This window comes from Carcharhinus amblyrhynchos, chromosome 28, assembly GCF_965287045.1.
Source record: "Carcharhinus amblyrhynchos chromosome 28, sCarAmb.v2.hapA, whole genome shotgun sequence".
Lineage (NCBI taxonomy): Eukaryota > Metazoa > Chordata > Chondrichthyes > Carcharhiniformes > Carcharhinidae > Carcharhinus > Carcharhinus amblyrhynchos.
The window spans coordinates 3,183,631-3,206,046 of NC_137351.1; the positions used below are offsets into that span (position 1 = coordinate 3,183,631).

The window sequence follows — 22,416 nt, forward strand, 5'->3', positions numbered from 1 at the left end:
TCTGGGTCACTCACTGGTAAGAACCTCACAGCTGAAGATCCACTGCAGGTGGAGGTACGGACATCCTAGGGAACCGGCACTCGAAGGGATGCCGGAGCTCAGGACTTTGCTGAGCCCCTTGCCAATGATGAGCTTTTGGGCCTGGTCATCCCACAGCTGCTGGAGCTGCAAAAGTAGAGTTGCAATTATCAGGAAGGAATATAGCAGCCACCCTCAAAGGACAAAGCCGATTACAGGAGTCTCACTGTCTTCTATCCAAGGATGTGGTACTGCACACCAAGGCCAACATTGCAAGGGTGGTCTCCACAGTGGAGACTTTGTTGCAGGACGTGCACTCCATGGCAGGAGATGTTCGCACCATGGCTCAGCGCGTGAGCTCCGTTGTGCGGGGCTTCAATTGCACGATGCAGGCACTGGTGGAATCCACAAGTGTCAGTGCCAGATGATGGCAAGGCTTCTGGATCTCACTCCAGCTGCCCTCCATCCCTTGGAGGAGCACAGGGGCCACTGGAAATCCGAATTGAAGAGGATCGGCAGGAGTTCGGCACTCACCCCTCCAGCCAGGGCGACTCTGGACCTCTCCAACCAGTCCCTACGAGTTATACATTGCCAGCTCCCGACACATCCGAGCTGCCTGAAAGCAGGCTTGGATACTCAAGGTTCAGGCTCCCCAGGGGACACTCACCAAGGTCAGCTCAGACAAAAGGGAGCTCAATAGGCCACTTCAACCTCAGACATGGATCCTGGGATACACCTAATGTACTGGGATGGTCAAGAAGATTAAGAAATCACAGGCACTTATTGGACGCAGGTGAATATAGGTCCTAGTATAGATAGATCACCATTTTGGTTTGAATGTTTGGCAATAAATTTCATTTTGTTCACCCACAGAGCCTCTACCCTGTCTGTTCATGCCTCCAAGCTTGGGGGAACCAGTATGCTCACCCAGCGCCTCATCCCTGTGGAGTGAGAGAATGGCAGTACTATGTCCCTCCCACCCTCTTGCCAGCCCCCACTGGGGAATGGCGCTCCCTCAGGTGCATATGGACAGGAACCTTGGAAGGCGGACACAGGAAGCACTGCCTGCATACCAGCTACACAAAGCCTTTAAAGTAAGGAGCACCCCAACATGAAGGGAAGTGACACCTACTGGCCCCTCTCCCTCAAATGGCAATTCTGGGACCTCTGGCCCTACGTTGAACTTGTCTGTGTCCCCTGAGTCCTCTCCAGTGCTCCCTGAACAACGCACACTGTGGAGGGTACTGGCTGTCTGAGCGCTCCCCTTGAAAGTTCTCCTTGGAGGTTAAGGTGCCAGGTTCACAATTACATAGACCTGCTGTAAATGGCATGAGCTGAATCTCCCGGAGAAGAATGCTTGCTACTGACATGCTAATGTATTAAAATAAGCTTTCTGCAGTCCTGCAGTGTGTTTCAGACCACTCCACTGGCAATGGTCTGGGAAGATCAGAACTTTGAAAATTACCGCCGTGAATTGTGTTTTCCGCATCCTGACCGAGTGCCGCCATTCCTGCAGACAGGGTGTGGGCTCAGAATTGCCCCCTTGTGTGCCTCAAGTCTTAAGCATGAGGCTTGAATCTGCAACCTTCTCAGAGTGAGCCAAGCTGAAATTGTCATCACTTGCAGCTCCTAGAAAAAAGGACTGGTTATTCAATAGTTTTTGCAAAATTTGTGTTCTGCATCCGGAATTTGCTTCTTTGTTCAGTAAACATTTTGCTGTAAAATATTTTCAGTCAGCTGACAATATCTTCATAGAACCAACTGTATCAAATTCCCTTCAGTTACTCCTAACATGACTAGATGTTTGATGCAACTTTTGTAATACAGCTTATCGAGCGCTCAAGATTTTGAATGAGACCTCCTTATTCCGGTTGTTTTTCCCATCTTGTGATTTGAGACATATTGGGCCCAATTTTACTGTTGTGTTGTGCCTGTTTTCGGGCACAAAAACTTAGTAGTCGGTTGTGAGGCAAATAGCATGATTCCCCCTTTACCAAATATACCCGAAAATGGATGCGATCGGGACTGCGCCCAAAATGGCCGTGATGTCAATTTAAATGTATTTGCATGCATTTAAATTGACTTAACAAGCTGGACGCCCAAACGTACCGGCATTTGCCCCTTTACCATCGCATTCACCTGTCCGGATTCAGCACAAAACAGACATGCTCTGCAAAGATGTGTTTCGGGCACTCCAGGCTCTGAAAAGGTAAGGTCGGAGCTTCCAGCAGTCCTCTAACTCAGATCAATGTGGTGTGTGAGGTCAGATCATCTTCTGATTTGAGGGTGATCTGATCTCACACACCACATTGATCATTGGGTGGGAGGAGGGAGGCCTGATGTATCTCTCGTGATGGTGGGAGGGGGAGGGGTGCAGAAGGTGGGTCAGATGTATCTCTGGTGTGGAGGAGGGGTGGGGGAAAGAGGCCAGAATTTTCTCTGGTGGTGGGGGGGAGTCAGGTATATCTCTGTGGGGAGGGACGAGGAGGGAGGCCAGATTGTTCTCTGGTGAGGGAGGGGGAGGAAGGAGGCCAGATGGATCTCGTGTGGGGGCTGGCAGGCAGGCTCTGCTGTCACTCTGCAGGTGATTGGTGGGGAGGGGGGGGTGGAAGTGGGATGGGGGGTGTTCACGATCGGTCTGGGTAGTGGGAGGTGTGGATGGATAAGGGGGAGCAGTTAAGTTGTGGGGGGTGGGGCGATGTCTATGGGGCCATTGCTCCCAGGCCACTTTTTGTGACCCAGGAACGATGTGGCGGGAAGGAGTTTTCAATTTTTTTTATTGTGCATGCACAGTTGAAGGCTCTGATCAGAACAACAGCATTTCAGGTGCGTTAAGTTACGCCCACAGCGCAATTCAGATTCGTGAATTTTTTTTCAAGCAGAGTGCGTACGGGTGTGCCTAAAAATAGGGTTTATAAGTCGAATCTGAATCACGCCCAGATTGCAACATGTTTATGAAGAGTAGTTTTAAAATGTGATCATGACCTCGTTGTCTTGCAGCCATGGATAAATTGCAGTCCACTCTTAATCACAAGATAAGATTTTGATTTATAGTCTGCTATTAAACGAAACTCCTTGTTTCTGTGACAACCCAAAACTAAAGTAATTTTGTATTTTTAAATCAGCTCCATCAGTTTTGGTCATGTTCACTGAACGTGGACATAGCCATGTTTTTGTCTAGTTTAGTTTAAGATGCCTTCCCACTTCACAAGGTTAGTGATAGTGCAAAGCTAAACCTGTGACTTTTCAATGCTAAACTTGAATTATTGATTGGATATAAAAACCCAAACTGAACTGCAGCAAGGCTCAAGTTTTTCAGAGCCTATTCTGCATCATCCTGGTGTCAGGTTGGATTCTGCATTTCACTGGAACGGCAGCTTAGTAAAATTACTTTGCACTGATCGAACAGTTATGGCATATGTGCAGCCAGGGAACATCCTGATTAAAAGTTAAAATTGGGATTTAGCATCAATGGATGGGAGACTGTTCATTCAATTCAAGGTAAGACCACATGCTGAAGAATGCTCAACGTTATACATGTCTTTGTCTAAAGCAAGTGTTCCCTCAATGAAGTAGAACCATGACTGCCTGCCTATAACTGGGAAATATTAGCTATCAATTGGAGTTGGATTGTTAATAACCGTTTGTGTTACGAGTGTCTTCAATAGTCATTTTTGTTTTGCTTAGGGCACGTTTTCAGTACTGACGTGCAGGGACTACAGAGTGATACTCGTTACTTCTTCAAGATGGGTGCAAAGACAGTTGTAGGAACAGGACCATACTCCACAACGAAAGATGTGCAAACCTTGTCTAAACGAATATTAGGTAAGCTTTGACAGTTCATATGCTTCTTTGGTATTCTATAATTTGGATATGTATTATAAAATACAGAACTAGAATAGTAAATAAATTGTTCATGCACATGTGCAATATTAATTAACCTTATTAATAAGCCAAACGATCAAAATTCAATACACTCAAATCACAAGTGTGGAATATTAAACAATTTTATGTAATTGCAAGTTGCTCTGCCTATGAATTGAGAGAAAAGTCAATCAGATCATCCCATTTGAGATGCAGTGTAGTTTCTATGTGAGACATCATAACATGCAGTAATTTGATTTCCATGACTGCAGGTGAAAAATCACATCATGAATTACTCTTTACAATATCAGCCAGAATGTTCAGTGGCTCATGATATATAAGCTCAAAAAAACACATTTCAATTACTTTTTTCCTTACCAAAGTTCACTCTTTGCTTTCCGATAAATGTTGGCACCTTGTTGGGGCATGTTACATGGGCATCTGTCACCTTCCAATAAACAAGTAGTCAGTCTTATCCACCCCTCTTATTATTGCTCCCAGATAAGACTGCTATTAATTCTTGGGATAGCTGTCAGAAATTCATTTCATCCCAGTCTCTCAACTCTTGATGGCTTCAGTCTTGGCTTAGGCTTCCAGTTGAAACACAGCTTGATCTAGTCTTTACTCTTTTTTGTTTAAATTACCTCGTAGCTCAATTATTGCAAAATGTTCTGTTTTTCTGCAGTAGTAGGAGAGCATGGATGCTGCCAGAAGTTGCCCCACATACGTAATGACTTCTCACCCAGGGAAATGTCAGATAAAGATGGAGTTAGGGCACTGGGTGACGAAGTCCTGCCTCAATACTCAATGGGCAGGAAGAGCAAATCCCAAGCCATTTATATCCTTTTATAAATGAAATACCTTCATAAGAAATGTCAGTCTATATTGTAATGGAATGAGAACTGTGCTGATGAATATTATTAATGCTTATCCTGCCCTTTGGCTGCTGAAATGTTGCAGTATGACTGCTCAGTGCTCATTTCACTATTTGTGTTAAGCTGACCTGCCCTGATGATGCAGAACGAATGATGTAACGTTCAGCAAATTGAAACTGGAGGTCATTAATCTGCTACCTAAAATGTTGAAGTGTTTGTGTTTCTATAAAACATTAAACTGCAATGAATTGTGTGAGAATATTAAAGCTAACAAAGCTCCTTTCATGGAATTAAACAGAAATATAAGTGCTTTGAAATTCTGGTGAGTAGTTGAAGTGAGGTTTGTGCTAATTTTATTGCTGGGATGATAATGTTCACCTTCAATTTCATAATCACTGATGCACGTTACAGAAGTGACAGGCTACTGACTGTTTTCTTTTGCTCTCAGGGCTGCATGATCTTCTTGATATACATTCAGTGACGGGCATCATTGTGGGTGTCTGCCTTGGGCTGCTTTGCATTCTCTTTTGTATCTGTGCCAGTTTCTGCAACAACAAACAGAGGTAGAGAGCTAAGTCTTCCTAATGTATTTGTTTTGTTATTCAGTTTGGATTATTAATATGCAGTGAGCTGTTCAGGCTGTGTTAACCATTGCTAACAGTGCTATTAGGAAGAGAGTTCTAGGATTTTGACCCAGTGACAGGGGAGGAGCAGCGATGTAGTTTCAAGTCAGGTCCATATGGGATTAGGAGGAAATCTTGCAGGTGATGAACTCCCATGTGTCTGCTGCCCTTGTCCTTCGAGGTGACAAGGTAGCACAGTGGTTAGCACTGCTGCTTCACAGCACCAGGGACCCGGGTTCGATTCCTGGTTTGGGTCACTGTCAGTGCGGAATTTGCACGTTCTCCCCATGTCTGTGTCGGTTTCCTCTGGGTGCTCCGGTTTCCTCCCACAGTCTGAAAGACGTGCTGGTTAGATGCATTGACCTGAACAGGCCCTGGACTGTGGCGACTAGGGAAATTTCACAGTAATTTCCTTGCAGTGTTAATGTAAGCCTTACTTGTGACTAATAAATAAACTAGAGGTCATGGGACAATCTTAGTAATCCAAGAGAAACTTGTCTCAGAATTTTTAACTCAGTGCAGCCTCATTGGTGTTAACAATTCCACTGATAGGTTTACAGCTAACACATTTGGAATATTATTTAATGAATTTACATTTACTGCCTTTACATTTATACTGCACATCAGTAAACATTGAAAAGTATTAACTGTATTTTGGTCCTTTAATATTATAAATTGTTTTTCCAATTTTTTTTAGTAAACAGACATGCTCATCAAGGTGTCAGTACTGATTAATGTAAATGAACAGTTGACTGCATTTTGCTTGTAAATCAGCATCGCACACACACAGCAGGTATTATGCAGCTGATAAACTGCCCCATGGTTAAAAGGTTCCCTTTAGTTCCCTTTTAATGGCACATTATGAACACAAAGATAAAGAGCATGTTTACGATTTTGCTACAAACGGTGGACAGAGGAAATACCCTATTCCCTCGGCTTTCTGTTATAGCTTGAGCCCAGTCATACAGTAGGAAGTCTAGTACACATCTTGATCTTTGTAAATAGTCATTTGCTGTGAAGCTGCACCGACTTGGCACTGAGTTATGATTGAGACAAATTTCACTTGGATTGCTCAGATTGTCCCATGACCCCTACCAGAAGGGCAGCAGAAGCATGGCAATGCTGCAACCTACAAGTTCCTCTCCAAGTCACTTATCATAGAATCCATACAGTGCTGAAGGATGTCATTGAGTCTACACCAACTCTCTGAAAGAACATCTTATACAGCACCCCCTACTCTATCCCCGCACATTTTACCATGGCTAATCCACCTAACTTACACATCCTAGGACTCGGTAACGTCCATCCTGCCTTGGAACTATATTGCTTTCCTTCAAAGTTACTGTGTCAAAATCCTGGCACTCCCAATATTTGGACTGCAGCTGTTCAAGGCTCACCATCACCTTCTCAAAAGCATTTGGGGATGGGCAGTAAATGCTGGCCTAGCCGGTGGCCTAGCCATATCTCGTGAAAGAAAACATTGAAAAAAACACCCGAAATTTTTAATCCATTAATCTGAATCGGGTTCCAGAGGTGAAAAACCATTGTTATAACACTGCATAATTGAACCTGTGAGCAAAACTTTTAAAACAATGCTTGGAATTTTATTTCCTTTTCTCTGAAGTGTACTCCTAAAGATTATCCTAAATGTAGATTTTTTTCACCATGCCATCCTGGTTTGTCCAGCTTGTGAGTTTTTAATCATTGAGAAGTGTGCTGAATAGTATATTCTTGAGTCTGTTCCTGTGTAATGCCAATGTTACAAGAGCTGTCTGGTATAGGTCTCTATTTTCTGTCCCCTTAAACCCTCCCACCCGCCATCTAAACCCACGGCCACTACTATCTAGAAGGAGAAGGGCAACAAATACAATAGAGCACCACCACCTGGAAGTTTCCCTCCAAGCCAGTCAGTATCCTGACATGAAAATATATCACCTTTCTTTCACTGTCACTGGGTAAAAATCCTGGAACCCCCCCCACTACCGAACAGCACTATGGGCACATCTACCCCACATGGACTGCAGTGTTCAAGAAGACAGCTCACCAGTTTCTTGAGAACATTCAGAGGTGGGCAGTGGATGCTTGCCGAGCTAACAGAACCCACATCCCTTGATTTTTTTTAAAAAAACTTTTTTCCCCATCCCCTTCATTTTTCACCTAACCAACATGCCTGTTGTGCTCTCCTATTAGTGTTTACAAAATTTAAAATTCAAACATCCTTTGCACAGGTACTGTTTTATTGTAACTAAGTACCATCAGAGAAGAAATGGTAGCTCCAGGAACAAAGGGTAATAAATAATGTTCAGGCAGTTATTTTTGTTACTTGGTTGATGCTGAAGTAAAAGTGTATAAATGTCTAATCTTGCATATCCTTTCATTGACAGAGAAAGTTCCTCAGGCCCTGATTCCCATCTTACTACTGAACATGCTCACTACCGCAGGGCAAGGAAAGCTTCTTCAACTCACAGTATTTCCCACCCCCATGCACACGAGCTGGAAACACTGATGTCTGCTCCAGCTGAAGATCTTTCCCTATCTACCAAGATGACGGAACTTGCTGAGGTGGAGATCTTTATGGATACTCGTCTTCCAGATGATGGCATTCGGCTAAAATTAAAGGTACTCTTTGACATGTTAATTTGTATTCTTAAATATAATGGCATGTGGGAATTACGGGGTTAGGAGTCAGCTGAAATATTGATAGTTCAGAGGATTGCACTATGGATATGTTGCCTATTAAAGGGAGTACATTGGTGAGAAGTTTTTTCCTCCTGTTTATCCCTTTCCCATAGATTGTGAAAATTGCTGGGAAAGGAGACATTTTGTCAAAACGTTTTACCTTGCACTCATCAGGACAGATACACAAATATCAAATTTTAAAAGGAACAACAAATTATACTGCATGGGAAAATGGTTCTGATTTGTTGACAAATTGACATTGAGTGAGGTTTTGCCATGGAGAATGAAGCAGGGAACAGTAATTCCGCCAAGCTTTTGTTCAAATTCAAAAAAAGTCAGCTGTGGCTGAGGTAGTGCCGTGTGGAATGCACCAGGGAACAATTGGCCTCCATGCTTTTGCTTAACTAAAAGTGGAAATGCTTGGACATGTTCTTTCTGCTTGCACAGGACAGGGTCTTGCGTGTGAATAGATGATGTTCTTGCAAGTGGTCAAACCTGATAGCTTTAAATCGAGATTTCGTGATTGTGCAGCACTTACTGAACAATCCCAAGTGTGCTAAGAATTACACTAGCAACCCACTTAAGATTATCAGTCAGACTCACAATTGGCTCACTCACATGCAGGACCTGTCTTTTACAGGCAAAACAAATATATTCAAGCATTGCACCTTTTTCAACTAAACAAAAAGTAATGGGGGGGGGAGGGGAGGGGGGTGCCATGCAGCTGTTCACTGGTACATTCTCCATGACAGTGTCTCAACCAGCCAGAGTTTGTTTGTCAGCCGAAGTATAAATTGTCTGTCCTGATGAGTGGAAGATAAAAATATCAACAGCATGTACCTTTTTTCAACTGTACTTAAATTCTGTACTACCAGGAACATGAAGAGTTAGTTCAGGAAGCTTAAAAGGAGAGCCAAAGAAAAACATTTTTTAACATATTGCTGATATAATTCTCCCTTCCCATAAAGATTTAAACAGCCCCTTTTTCAGGCATTGTTTCTCCTGTATTTATCTTCTAACAAAATGTTCTTCTTTTAATGAGTTGTTTTATACCATAGATATGCTGCCTTTGAGCTTTGAGGGTGGCATAATGAAAATGTCACAGATTATTTGTCTTCATGCATCTCAAAATGTATAATGTTGCCCCAAGCATAACTGAAACCCTACCCCCTGTGCTTCAAGTACTTGCTCTTTGTTCATACACTGCATATTTTTAGAGTGCCTGTAAGCACTTGGGCCAACTTTCTAAGAGGTTTGCATCATCTGGAAAGATCCACTTCAGTGAACAGGTGGATGTTGCCTTGGTATCTTGTTTCTAAAAAAAAACACAAATGAAAGCTTGAAACTGTTCCAGGTCTGGTATAATGAGGCAGATTTACATGAGTCGGGAGATTCATTTCACACCCTGTGTCAGTTAACTTAGCAGGCCCTCTTTAGCCTATCCCCACCTGATAACTAAAATAATACTTTGTCCTGTTCTAAGGAAAACTCTGAAGAACCACTTCAAGTTCCAGAATGGAAGGACCATCTTGTTAATTTCTGAGCCATCCCTACCTGAAAAATATTAACATCATTTTTGCATTTGAGTGTACTCAATGCGCTAACTTCAATTTGACATCAAAAGTCCTCATTTGGAATGAATTTGATATCAAATATGAGAGTATGCTCAAAGCTTTCCAATGTGCTCAAACTTGTATAGAGTACGCTCAGCAATCTGCATTGAAAAATACAAGGAAATTAATTATTTAAATAATATCTGAATTTATTCAGTTTTTCTATTTGGTTCAAAAAAATCCTTTTGCAATAAATTACATACTTGAAAGCACCACTTGATCCCATCAGTTCTTAATTCATTTAAGTCTCAGTGTCTATACTTTTCATCCATCCACCTCACAGGTCTCAGAGCCTAATCTCTCTCTCTCTCTCTCTCTCTCTCTCTCTGTCTTTCTCTGTCTTTTCCCTCCTCCCTCCCTTCTTAATTCATTTAAGTCTCAGTGTCTATACATTTCATCCATCCACCTCACAGGTCTCAGAGCCTAATCTCTCTCTCTCTCTCTCTCTCTCTCTGTCTTTTCCCTCCTCCCTCCCTCTTGCTGCAGCTGCATAGGGCACTGGTGAGGCCGCAGCTGGAGTACTGTGTGCAGTTTTGGTCGCCGCACTTACACAAGGATATTTTGGCCTTGGAGGGAGTGCAGAGGAGGTTTACTAGGCTGATACTGGAGTTGAGGGGATTGAGCTATGAGGAGAGGCTGGATAAACTAGGCTTGTACTCGTTAGAGTTTAGAAGAATGAGGGGAGATCTCATTGAGACATATAAGATGATGAATGGGATGGATAGGATAGAGGTGGAGAGGCTCTTCCAGCTCAAAGGACAGTAGGAGTAGAGGGCACAGCCTCAAGATAAAGGGGGGGTGGTTTAGAACGGAGTTGAGGAGGAACTTCTACACTCAAAGGGTGGTGAATCTCTGGAATTCTCTACCCGTTGAAGTGGTGGAGGCTGCCTCGCTAAATATTTTTAAGACGCGGGTTGATAGGTTTTTGATAGGCAAGGGGATTAAGGGTTATGGGGAGAGGGCGGGAATGTGGAACTGAGACACGACAGATCAGCCATGATCTTATTGAATGGCGGGGCAGACTCGAGGGGCTAGATAGCCTACTCCTGCTCCTATTTCTTATGTTCTTAGTACCAGCAACTAAATCTCCCCCTCTCCCCAATCTTTCCCTCTAACCTCCAAACTCTCCCCGAGATCCCTCCCCTCCCCTCCCTCCAGTCTCCAAGCCTTGAGCTTCACTGCTGAAATCTCTCTCTTCAATCTCTCTTGACACCCAACCACCCCCCAACTTCCCCAAATTTGCCACGTTGTCACAGCCCTTACCGCCCTGTGCCAACTTCCAATCTGCAGTAAGACCAGTCGGAAAAAAATTGCTTCCAGTTTCTAATTGGCCTGTAAATTGAGATCTCCAATTGGTGGGAGGAGTGGGAAGAAAGGAAGGGAAGAGGGGAAGAAAATAAGGATAGTGGAGTTGGATGTGGGAAGAAGAGAGCTGCTGCAAATTGAGAGATAGAAAACACCACATTCTCTTTTGTGGTTTGTGTTTTTATACTTAACCAAGGTAAATGCAAAGGACTGAAAAATCTTCCTGCCAGGATTTTCCAGTCCACTGTTGGCCGAACTGGAAAAGCCTGCCCTCTATTTCAGACACCCAGGTAAGGATTTTTCCCACAAACTTCAGGATCCCAACATTAGCATTATATAGAGGTCAGAATCCTGCATTGTGCAGAAACTATCTGATTTTCCCTGAATTTTTAAACACGTTTAACCACTTTAACCAAGCTAGATGGTTAGGGACAGGGTTATGCTGTACGAGTTATAGTTTATGAAGAGAAACATAAAAGTACCTCATCAAAACAAAGTCTGGTGTCTCGAAAGTTAGCTCAGTTTTATGATGTGTGAAGCAATTGAAATTCAGAAATAGGGAAAATAAACTCTCTGATCCTTCTTGATGTCCAGACACTTAAGTGATGTATTTATGTTAGTTATTAGTCACAAGTAAGGCTTATATTAACACGGCAATGAAGTTACTGTGAAATTCCCCCGAGTCACCACATTCCGGTGTCTGTTTGGGTCAATGCACCTAAGCGGCATGTCTTTCAGAACGTGGGAGGAAATCGGAGCACTCGGAGGAAACCCATGCAGACATGAGAGAATGTGCAACCTCCACATGGACGGTGACCCGAGCCGTGAATTGAACCCAGGTCCCTGACGCAGTGAGGTGGCTGTGCTAACCATTGTGCCACCCCAATGATGTTGCTAATCATAAATGTGGTTTTGGACAACTGGAAGACAATAATAGCTAAATGATTGCTCATTTGCATTCAAAAACATTGTTGAACACACATCATGTCAAACCTTTCAGGTTATAATCTATCCACTTGGCTGGCCTTTTAGATTGAGGCAAGATTCCTAAACTCGGGATCTTTTTCTTGTGAATAACTGTTTTGGAAGAAATAGGTCCACTACCGATTTGAGTTTTTTTATGTAATCATCTGCCAAAAGAGAGACACCCTAGTGAAAGGATCTCAAGAAATATGGCCTGGTTACCTACCAAATCTCTAAGAATAGATTTTATTTCTGCGATCTTCTGGTACCCTTCTAGTCTTCCTTCAAATTAGCATTATGCGTTTTGAGCCAGGACAGAAAATGCTGCACCACAAATTAGTCAAGCTATGTATTGAGAAAATTGGTTTATAAATAGATGGATACATGAATAGAGAGGTAATAGGTCTGTATCCCTCTATTAAGGGCAGAAGATTTTGTTTTCAGTTAGGACATCATGATAAGTACAGGAGGTCTAAATGGCGTGTTCTTGTGCTGTACTTCTCTTTGTTCTAAATAAGCCATGACATCTATTTGCACGTGTCCAAGAATACACAAAAATCCTCAGTTGTTCTGTGATCTACCAGGATACTTGCTTTCAAACTTAGATTAATACTTAAGTTTATTCTAAGCAACAGTTTGAGTCCAAATGTTGTGCGATTTCAAGAAGAAATTAGATATAACCCTTGGGGTTAAAGGGATTAAGGGATAGAGGGAAAGCGAGATCAGGATATTGGATTTGATGATCAACCATGATCAAAATGAATAGTGGAGTAGCTCAAATGGCTTATTCCTGCTATTTTCTATGCTTCTATCTATGTAGCGTCTATCATAAAACAGTATGCCGAGGTATTTCACAAAGACACAGAGGAAACAGACACTGAGCAAAAGGAGGAGATACTATCATCCAAGTAATATTGTTTCTTGTGGTGGCAGAGTTTTGAAATTCCAGCATTTGTGCATCTCTTCAATTTACTTGTCTGAGCCTTCTAGTTAACAGTCTGAAATATGAACATTTAGTAAATGTGCAGTTTTTTTTTGCAGAATTTTTTTTATTTATGTACCAGATATATCTCAGGGCCTCATTTTTTTAGGTGCTTGGTTTCAGGCATTGTTAGATCAGATTGCCGCTTCTGAGCTGTGTATTTGAGGTTTAGGTCATTTTCCCTCTAGTAAAAGTAAAGATTTTTTTTGTTTTTGTTTTGACAAGAGGCAAATTTCTTGTCCAGGAAAAGACCTAAGTGTCACCCAGTTAATTTTTAACTTTAAATTTAACATGATGAATTTGTTGTTGCCGGTGATATGATTTTCGAGAATCTTGCCTGGATTTTTGTTTTACGTTGTTTAATGTTTGATGATTGATGGATTTTTTTTCCCTTCATTTCCACTCTACCCTTTTAAAAAGAGTGCTTGGAATGGCTCAATTCATCACAAATGGGCAAATGATGCAATTTGCTATAGCAGTGCAATTCTGCCAGATTCAACCTGCAAGACAAATGAACCACTGAGGCTTAACCCTGATACCAGTGAGGATGATCTACATGGAAACTTTGTTTTTGACAGTATTCTGGTATGTTATTGATTACTCCTATTTCAGCTCCTTATGGTTTCCTTCAGAGACAATAAGGTTTCCTTCAGAGAAGTTAAGTTCAAAAAGTAATTTGAAGTTAAAAGATTGTCACAGTAAAAATGTAGAAATCATTTGAGGGTGGGAACTAGAGCAGATTTGAGTTTGTGAAGTTGACTGTGTTTTTTTGGCTTAATGTTCTCAAGAACATGGAGTTAAAAGTTCTGCAATTGAATTTCTACAGGTGTCCTTCTAATCACCCAATGTAACTTGGATGGAAAATCTGCATAGGATTGGGAAAACCTCCATGCAAATATTCCGTTATTTAAACTGTCATGTCCTGGTTATTTTCTCTTTTAGGTTTCTGGAAACCTCCGGCAAATACAATGCTTATGTCATTAATGAGACAAGCATGCAAAAGCATGAAAAGCCGTGTTCCTCAGGTTGTGTAGTAACACCGATGATCAGAAATATGCCACTGAGATACTAGAAGACCACGCAGAGAGCAAATGAAGCAATAACAGCAACTTGTATTTACATAGCATCTTTAATTAAATAGATTTATAGATCATAGAAAAACTACAGCGCAAACAGTCCCTTCAGCCAACAAGTTGCACCGAGCATATCCCTACCTACTAGGCTTACCTATAACCCTCTATCTTACTAAGTCCCATGTACTTATCCAGAAGTCTCTGAAAAGACCCTATCAAATCTGCCTCCTCCACCATCACTGGCAGCTGATTCCACACACCCACCACCCTCTGAGTGAAAAACGTATCCCTGACATCTCCTCTGTACCTACTCCCCAGCACCCTAAAACTGTGTCGTCTTGTGGCAGCCATTTCAGCCCTGGGAAAAAGCCTCTTTGAATCTACTCGATCAGTACCTCTCAATGTCTTATACACCTCTATCAGGTCACCTCTCATCTTTCGTCTCTCTAAGGAGAAAGACCAAGCTGTCTCAACTTATGCTCATAGGGCATGCCACCTAGATTTAATTAAACAGTGCTTCACAGGAGCATTATGGAGCAAGTTTTGACACCAATCCACATATAATAATATTCAGGCAGATGACCAAAAGCTTGGAGCCTCTGAAAGAAAGAGGCTTGTGGATGCAATTCTAGAGCTTAGGGTTTTAGCAGCTGAAGGCACGACCACCATAGGTGGAACATTAAAATCGAAAATACTCCAGAGGCCAAAATTAGAAGAGTGCAGTTATTTTGTAGGGTTGTTGGGCTGGAAGCGATTACAGAGGTAGGGATGAAGAAGAATAACTTGGACCTAGTGTTAATTCTGTTTTTCCCTCTACAGATGCTGCCAGACCTGCTGAGCTTTTCCAGCATTTTCTGTTTTATCCATCAGTATTTTGCTTTAATTTAAACTAATAGATAGACTGCCTCTGTGATGTAAGGAAGTTGTATATTTTATGAGGAATGGAAAATGCATACTCAGCAGTCTTATGATTTTCCCTTGGATCATTATCAATGCTTTGAGATGCAGTTTTATTATAGCACTGAAAATCCATTAAACATAACTGTAAGATGAAGCTCTGTACATTTAGTCAAAACCTCATTGATGAATAGTCTTGGATTGTTCAAATTTGTAATAATATTGTAAAGTTTATGTTGCACTTTTAGAGGAGATTTGGCCCTCCAATTTTTTTTCAGCAAACTTCTTATCACATAATGTTCATGCAATGATTACGTACAATTTGGGTTTTGTGATGAAAGGGTGAGGATGCATATAGCAAGAACTTGAGATGATTTGGTGACTTTAGACTTATGGTTCTCAACGATTTCTAACACTGAGGTTTTCCTCATCTCCTATATGGAGCTGTTGTAAACCAACTGAATCAGGATTGATTGTCATGATTAGTTAACAACTGTGATTACCAGGATGAGAGAAGATGAGTAAGTGGACTTATGTACTTCATCTATAAATTCTGATGCTAGTATGAAGCTTCACTCAGTTTGGCTTATTGGTCATATAATTAGGAAAAGTAATGGACTGTAATGTACCATTGTCGCTTTCACTTCTTGTAAGACTTCAGCAATTATATGATGATGCAGAAATTCAAGAAATTTTGTGAATTTGTTGCAGGTTGTCATGTCATGCTGTGCCAAATCACTTATCCAATTATAAACCATGGTGTTACCTAAATGAGAATCTGAACCTTTCGCACAGGAATTGGAAGAATCCAAATCACAAAGTAAGTTTTCTTTTTAAAATTCCTAAACAGGGTACAACCAGGAAGGAACACCTGCCTTCAGGTCTGAATCGTGTTGAAGCTGAAGTTATTGTTCATTCTGAATTATCAACATCAGAAAGAAACTCCACTTGTGAAGACCAGGATTGGCAGAGCAAGGAAGATCTTCAGATCAAGTCCAACTCTGCTTCATCCACAGATGATCTTCACAGTGAGTATATTCCTACGTTGTCTACTGAAAACTGGAAGAAAAAGCAAAACCTTGAGCGTGAGTGCACTGCCGTTGTACCAGCTAAAGATTGGAATGAAGATGTTCAAAGCAAATGTACCCTTACTTTGCCTGCTAAAGAGAGCCAGTCACTTGAGAATTGCAAGAATTCTTTGTCAGCTGTTGCAAATGAAGTGATGAATTGCGTCGATGCAGAAAAGCACAGAGATGTCACTGAGCCACAGGACAACTCGTTGCATTCTAAAACTAAAAGTAACAAGATGAAGACAGCTGAATCCCATGGGCTCACTAATGGTTTTCAGAGCATTGAGGGTTGGAAAAGCTCAGTTAATGGTTTCACTTTAAAAAACAGAAACTCAGAGTCATCATGCCTGAAAAACACAGAAACTCTGCCTGCTAAATGCCAGCCTTTGCTCTCAGGCGAGGATGTTGCTGCTCATCATTTCATTGCCTCTCGTATCACTACTACTACCTCAGCATCTGAGAGAGACTTGTGTCCATAATCATTAACACACTATTGACTTTCAGAAATACTGGGGTTAATCCTGCACCTGCACACTCTACGAGTGCCTATTACATCTACCAAGGATCCTTGCATACCATGGGGTCAGTAAAGAGCCTGAGAATCAGTTATCAGGCTTCTGTATCGAGCATTTTAGGAACATGCTCCTCTGTGATGGAATGACCTTGTTTCTTTCCTGAGAACTTTCTCTTATTTAATGTTATAAAGTGAAACTGCGTGTTTTAGAGTAGCATTTATAATACTCTCTCCTTTCTCCAATACAACAGAACTACCTCATGTCTGTTAAAATATTGAGTGTATTGTACTCCATTAGTTTTGTAGCTTGTTTTTTATAGCCAATTTATTTTTATTACCTTTGCACAGGTTTCGAAATGACCTCTTACGTATTCCAACTGGAATTACTTAAAACAACCAGTGCTTGATGAAACACTAAAATAAAACTAAATTTAAGGAATAGATGCACATGCACCTTTTCAACCATGCCTCCACTGTATCTGTCAAACCCGAGATGAATCAGATGTCATAGATGCTGGGTAAATTTGAGAGAGATTTTAGATATGTACACAATGAATGTGAAATACGTACTTTTTTCAAGAATAGCGTGCCAAATTGCAATTAATGCTGGTGTTTCATTATTCTGATGGGTGAATTTAGCTTGAAAATGTATTTGTACCTTGCATTATATCCAATGAGTTTGTGACACATGCACTGGGAATTTCCTGTGATTTTCTGCCATTCAGTTGCCATAGGTTCAGCAGAAACTCTGGGAAAAGAGGAAGAAATGGGGTTTCCACTACAGTGTTCTATTGGGGAAACTCCCAAATTCCTGGTTATAATCTGTATTTAATATTTAAGAGTTTTTTTTCAAATTTCTGCAGGAGGATTGATGGGGGGGGAATACTTGGGATGACACTTGTTTAAGCCTGAAGTTTAAGCCTTAATTTGAACCCACCATAATCCCTTACCTGCAAAAAGATGAAGCCTTATCTAGGATGCAATGCCACATCCTAATGTGCAATTTAAAGCAATTCGTTACTACTGCAAAACTCATTGTATAAAAATTAGCACCTCCATTTGTTTCTTGCAAAATTTTGGGATTCAAGACCTGTAAATTAATGCATGTTTAAAAGTGCATTGATTTTAGGAACACTACATATGAGCAGTTTTGCTGAATGTACATTTTCACTATCAACATCTATTCATCTATATATAAAATTTCTTGTGTACAGCACCATCATCCTTCAATCACGTTTTGTTGGTTTAAAAAAAAAACCTATAATGGAACATATATTTGTGACTCACTGTGAGTAAAGCTGCTGATGTCTAATTTATTTAAAATCTTTCATGCAGTTTAATATACTTTATTATATTATGCTAGATTACAATAATTGACACCTTGTCCAGTCATCATCTCCTCCCTTCTATTCTGGTACTAGTGGTTTGACATCTGGCACAACTGCCTAGTAAACTGTAACAGTAGACTAGTCAGTCTACTTGCACCCAAGAATCCAATCTTCACCCATTATGCGCACATCTCAACAGAGCTCAGTGGATAGTAATGAGGAGGAAGAACCATAGTTAACTTTTAATATTCCTTCGCAACCCCAAAGGTACTGAGAAATATTCAAGAACATTCACAATAATCTGACTAAGATCAGGTAACACGGCACAGATTGACAGATGAAATAATATAGTACCATGCTATTTATTGCATTTATCAAGAGAGACAAAGGATACCCAATATTTGAACTTTAGAACATAAATATTACTGGTTTATTTAATAGCCTTTGATTATAGACGTGTTTAATTAATCGGTCCTCCTCATTTCGCAGCTATAATTCCATTAAAATTAAAGGAGTATCAATTTGTCAATTTTTAAAGCTGAAGGAGCTGAAAGTCAGAAATGTATACTTTTTCCTTTTTCTCTTTTTGTAGAGTCCCCATTTAATACATCCTTGGACTGTAAAGTGAAAATTTGGACGAATTTACAAATATTTCTAATTACCTGCCCTACATTTGTGTTAGTATCAAACTAGTAAGCAACAATTGTCCAATAATCATTCTAGATAATGTGCAAAATCAGATAATACAAAATAAACTATAACAAGTTACTGTGTTTCAAAGAATACCTGTTGGATATTGAAAATGTTCAAGGTCTGCGGTCATTGCCTAGTAGTTTTGTTTACATCCTCTGCAACTATAATTTTACCCTTAAAACCATTTTGATTAGCATTTAGATTCTTCATCTCAGCCTGATTTCACTGAGTTTTCTTGAACATCGCTATTATGATTTTTCTTTCCATTATGGTATTTTTTATTCCTGCTTGGAAGAGACCAGCTCCCGCAATGATAGTAATTAATGGACACCAATACTACTTCTCTAAGAATAAACTTAGAGACAATTTTTATGTCCATTGGTACAATGTCATGAGACTAAGATGGTGTGAAGTATATAATATTTCAGTGAACAAGCTAATAGTATCTGCTTCATGCCTAGCTAGTAAAAGTCCCATGAATCAGTAGACATTTGTAACTATTTGAGGACTGCAGTATTATTTTAATAATTAATTGCAAGAAAAAAGGGATAATGGGGGTACAAATTAATATATATCATCTTTTTTTCTGATAGGTAGAAATTGGCGAACTGCCAGTACTGGTTACGTATCCACAGGCAGCTCACTCCATGGAAACCAATGTTGGACAGTAATGGTTCTGTGGGGGTGGTTGTTGAAGTGGGGAATGCTGTTCTTCTTGTGACTCCCGTGGAGTCAGTGGACAATCTTGTTCTCAAGAAAAAAAACTTTGTGGTCACTGAAAAATTTGAAATCAGGAAAGCCTGCCCTTATGAAGTGATCAGTTTGTGATAAGGGTCCTTTAACAAGTTTAGGTGTCCTAATTTACATATTCAAGAAGCTTTGTTCCTGTTTTGCATGAACCCCCAGGGAACCTTTTTTAAAAAATTAACAGGACCGACACTTGCACCAATAGGGCACAGGCTGCCACTCTGCTAAATTAGTGTTCTCTGTGCCCGTTTTATTTCTGAAAAACTAGTTTCTAACTGTGAAGTTTTAATTAACTGTGGTATACTAGAGTAACAATGCTGTTCCTGTTAGAAATCGATGAAAAAATCTCCATCTTTTGTAATCTGCTCATAGTTTTACGTTTTTTTTAAAGTCAGATTGAAGGATCCAGGTCACAAACCTAGATAAAACAGGATGTACTAAACACGATTTAATTACATGGATTCTGGACTCCTGAGCCTTTATTACAACATCCTACTGCATATCCTATGATATGATGTGGGTATGCCGGCGTTGGACTGGCGTAAACACAGTAAAAAGTCTGACAACACCAGGTTTTAGTCCAACCTATTTATTTGATAATATAGTCACAAGCTTTCGGGGTTAGCCCCTTCGTCAGGTGAATGGAGATGGGGCTAACCCCGAAAGCTTGTGAGTATATTATCAAATAAATAGGTTGGACTAAAACCTGGTGTTGTCAGACTTTTTACTGTATCCTATGATAATCAAGTGTGTATTTGCTAACACATTTTAATCTGCAGTAACTGGAAAATCCTTTAGCCCTCAATGCTGGCAAAGCATCCTTGCAACCAATCTTCGTTCACATTAAATGGATAAACTTTCATTTCAAACTGCAGTATTGTATTAGGCCAGGTTTAGTATTGCTTACGCATGTAACTGGCCTGATTGGATCAGACCTTTCTGGCTGATTTGCTTAGTTTGTAAAATGGGCTACCTCAGTCCACATGGGCAAATTGAAGTTGCTTGCTGCATTGTGTTTTGCATTTGTGGTATTGAATATGATGATTGGATATAATGTAGACGTCTACTACAGACGCTCAGCACTACAAAAGAACCTATTCAACTGAATTATCAAAAGCATTTTTTACACAACAATGTTGCATGTTTTTAAGATGCCCTTTAGCTCATTTTGTACGAAAAGTATCCCATTTCATGAACAGCATTTTCTTAGAGTAACAATATTAAATCAATATTTATTTTTAAAACCTATTTTATGTATTTATCTAACTGCTTTGACTTAACCTTATTTTGTTCATGTTAGGATATAATTTGAGAAGATTTATTTTTTGAGGATTGGATTGGATAGTATGGCCATAGAAAACCTGTTTGCAAATCATTTTGGCCCAGTGTTAGCTTAGAGTTACAGTAATAGAAATCTGTGATTGCCACTAGTTTTGGCTTTTCTCCTTATACTTCATTTAGGGTAAGATTAAACATTAGGGGGGCACAGCCACTCTTGCTATGTTGACCTTGTTGCATTGAAGAATCCAGGTTCTGCTCCTGTCTTTGGTGATTAAGGCGCCTCCATTGACGTCGTCGTCGTCGTCATCATCATCATCATCATCTTTCCTGTCTATAAAGTGACAGAAAGACCCAGATCCATGTTTGATACATTCTCCTCATTGCATTATCAAAGGGAGACACTTGATGGTTAGTATTTGTCTCCTAAAGACTGCGCTTTGCCCATTTATCATAAGTTCTTTTCAAAGCACATTGACTCATGTCCTGGCCACCTCATTGATGCCCAGTCCTTAGCATTCTGCTTTGACAACATTCTACACTGCTCTTGCCCCATGCTACATGATTGAGTGACCACAGCTTTGGCCACTCTACTGCATTTTGAGCTCTCATCTCAGGTGCAAGCATTGCCCAAAGCTTCACTCCAAGACCTTGTGCTCAACCTGGTCTGTGGAGGACACTTGTCAGTATGCACTTCAGCATACAGCCAAGGATTAGGAGCACCCTTCTTGGGAAATATTGTTGCTTTGCCATTATACAGGCACACCATGGCAGTCTGCAGTTTTAGAAATCAGTGCGCCATGGGTTAAATGCTGAGCAGCTTTCAATGGCCCTTGCACGCAAGAGGTGCTGGAATGGTCATAATTGTGTGAATAATTTGACTCCAGGTATGTCAGTTGAGTTACAGCTGAATGGTTTCACCTGCAATGGGCTACTGACCACTGAAATGTTTTTCCATATCCTTACTCTTGTCAACATCCCATCTCCATAAATTGCCCCGGCCCCCAGATTTGAGTGGAACCATCATTCAATGATAGGTGCCCCCAGTTAAGCCTGGTGTCTCCTATGTTGCAGAGCCACTCTGAGTACTGTGCTCACCTCCAGCCTTCCCTCGGAGGTGTACTCAGCAGGTGCATGTCTTTTGAAGCTAGTCATTTGTGCATTCTGACTGCACGCTGGTGTGAATGGATTTTTTGACAGAGGGGTATGATTCCAGCATTAATGAGATGCAAATGTTCCTGAGGTTTAACACGGAAACGCGGCCTGCTACTGATGGGGGAGGGAATGATTGCGGCAAGGTTTGACACTGACGAAAAACACAACTTGGTGTGATATTTTCTGGTCCGCTGAACCCATAAATAAAAGCAGAAAATCCTGGCCAATAACATGTAGATTTTTCAGTTGTCTCTAAGCACAGTGGGTCGTGAGCACATTGCATCAATTATACATGAGGTGTGCTGACCAGTAGGAAATTATACTGTACAAAGTTGTAAGGCACTTAAAATATCTCCCCTTCACACTGTTTTAACTCATTTTCAAACTTTACTGTTAAAATCCATGAGACAGAGGGCTTTTTTACACTCCAGTCCTTTACCTGAAAATGTTTCTTCACTTATGTCCTTGCAAATGTGCGTTCCCCTCATCTAATGAAACTAACTTTCGTCTATTACATGTAGATGTCATCACACCTGCTGTGGGATCAATTTTGAGAACTCAGTTTTCCTACATCTTCTCAACAATTGCAACTTCTCACATCTCTTATCCTTCTTATTGCATTAGAGCATGAAAAAATTTGAGACTAATGACATGGTGGAAACCCAACTTTTAATGTTAAGTCTGTGTGGCTTAAGCCTGAGGAAGGTGTCCTTGGAAGGGAGTGATGAATATATTGGAG

At 40.7% G+C, this 22,416-nt stretch overlaps 1 protein-coding gene across 3 annotated transcripts in view; it reads left to right on the plus strand.

Moving 5' to 3' along the window:
• Positions 1-19,807, plus strand: part of igdcc4 (immunoglobulin superfamily, DCC subclass, member 4) — a 120,196-nt gene extending 100,389 nt beyond the window's left edge. Inside the window, exons 16-21 of one of the 3 annotated variants that reach the window (XR_013889588.1) lie at positions 3,706-3,843; positions 5,206-5,320; positions 7,765-7,999; positions 13,343-13,507; positions 15,604-15,712; positions 15,828-15,876. Coding sequence is in view for 2 of the 3 variants with exons in the window: in XM_080214141.1 (XP_080070267.1) it covers positions 3,706-3,843; positions 5,206-5,320; positions 7,765-7,999; positions 13,343-13,507; positions 15,743-16,441 (1,352 nt within the window). In the remaining variant the exon portion in view is untranslated. Of the gene's footprint in view, positions 1-3,705; positions 3,844-5,205; positions 5,321-7,764; positions 8,000-13,342; positions 13,508-15,603 lie in introns of all 3 variants that reach the window. The other 2 variants (XM_080214141.1, XM_080214142.1) reach the window with 2 other exon arrangements.
• The last annotated feature ends 2,609 nt before the right edge of the window (positions 19,808-22,416 follow it).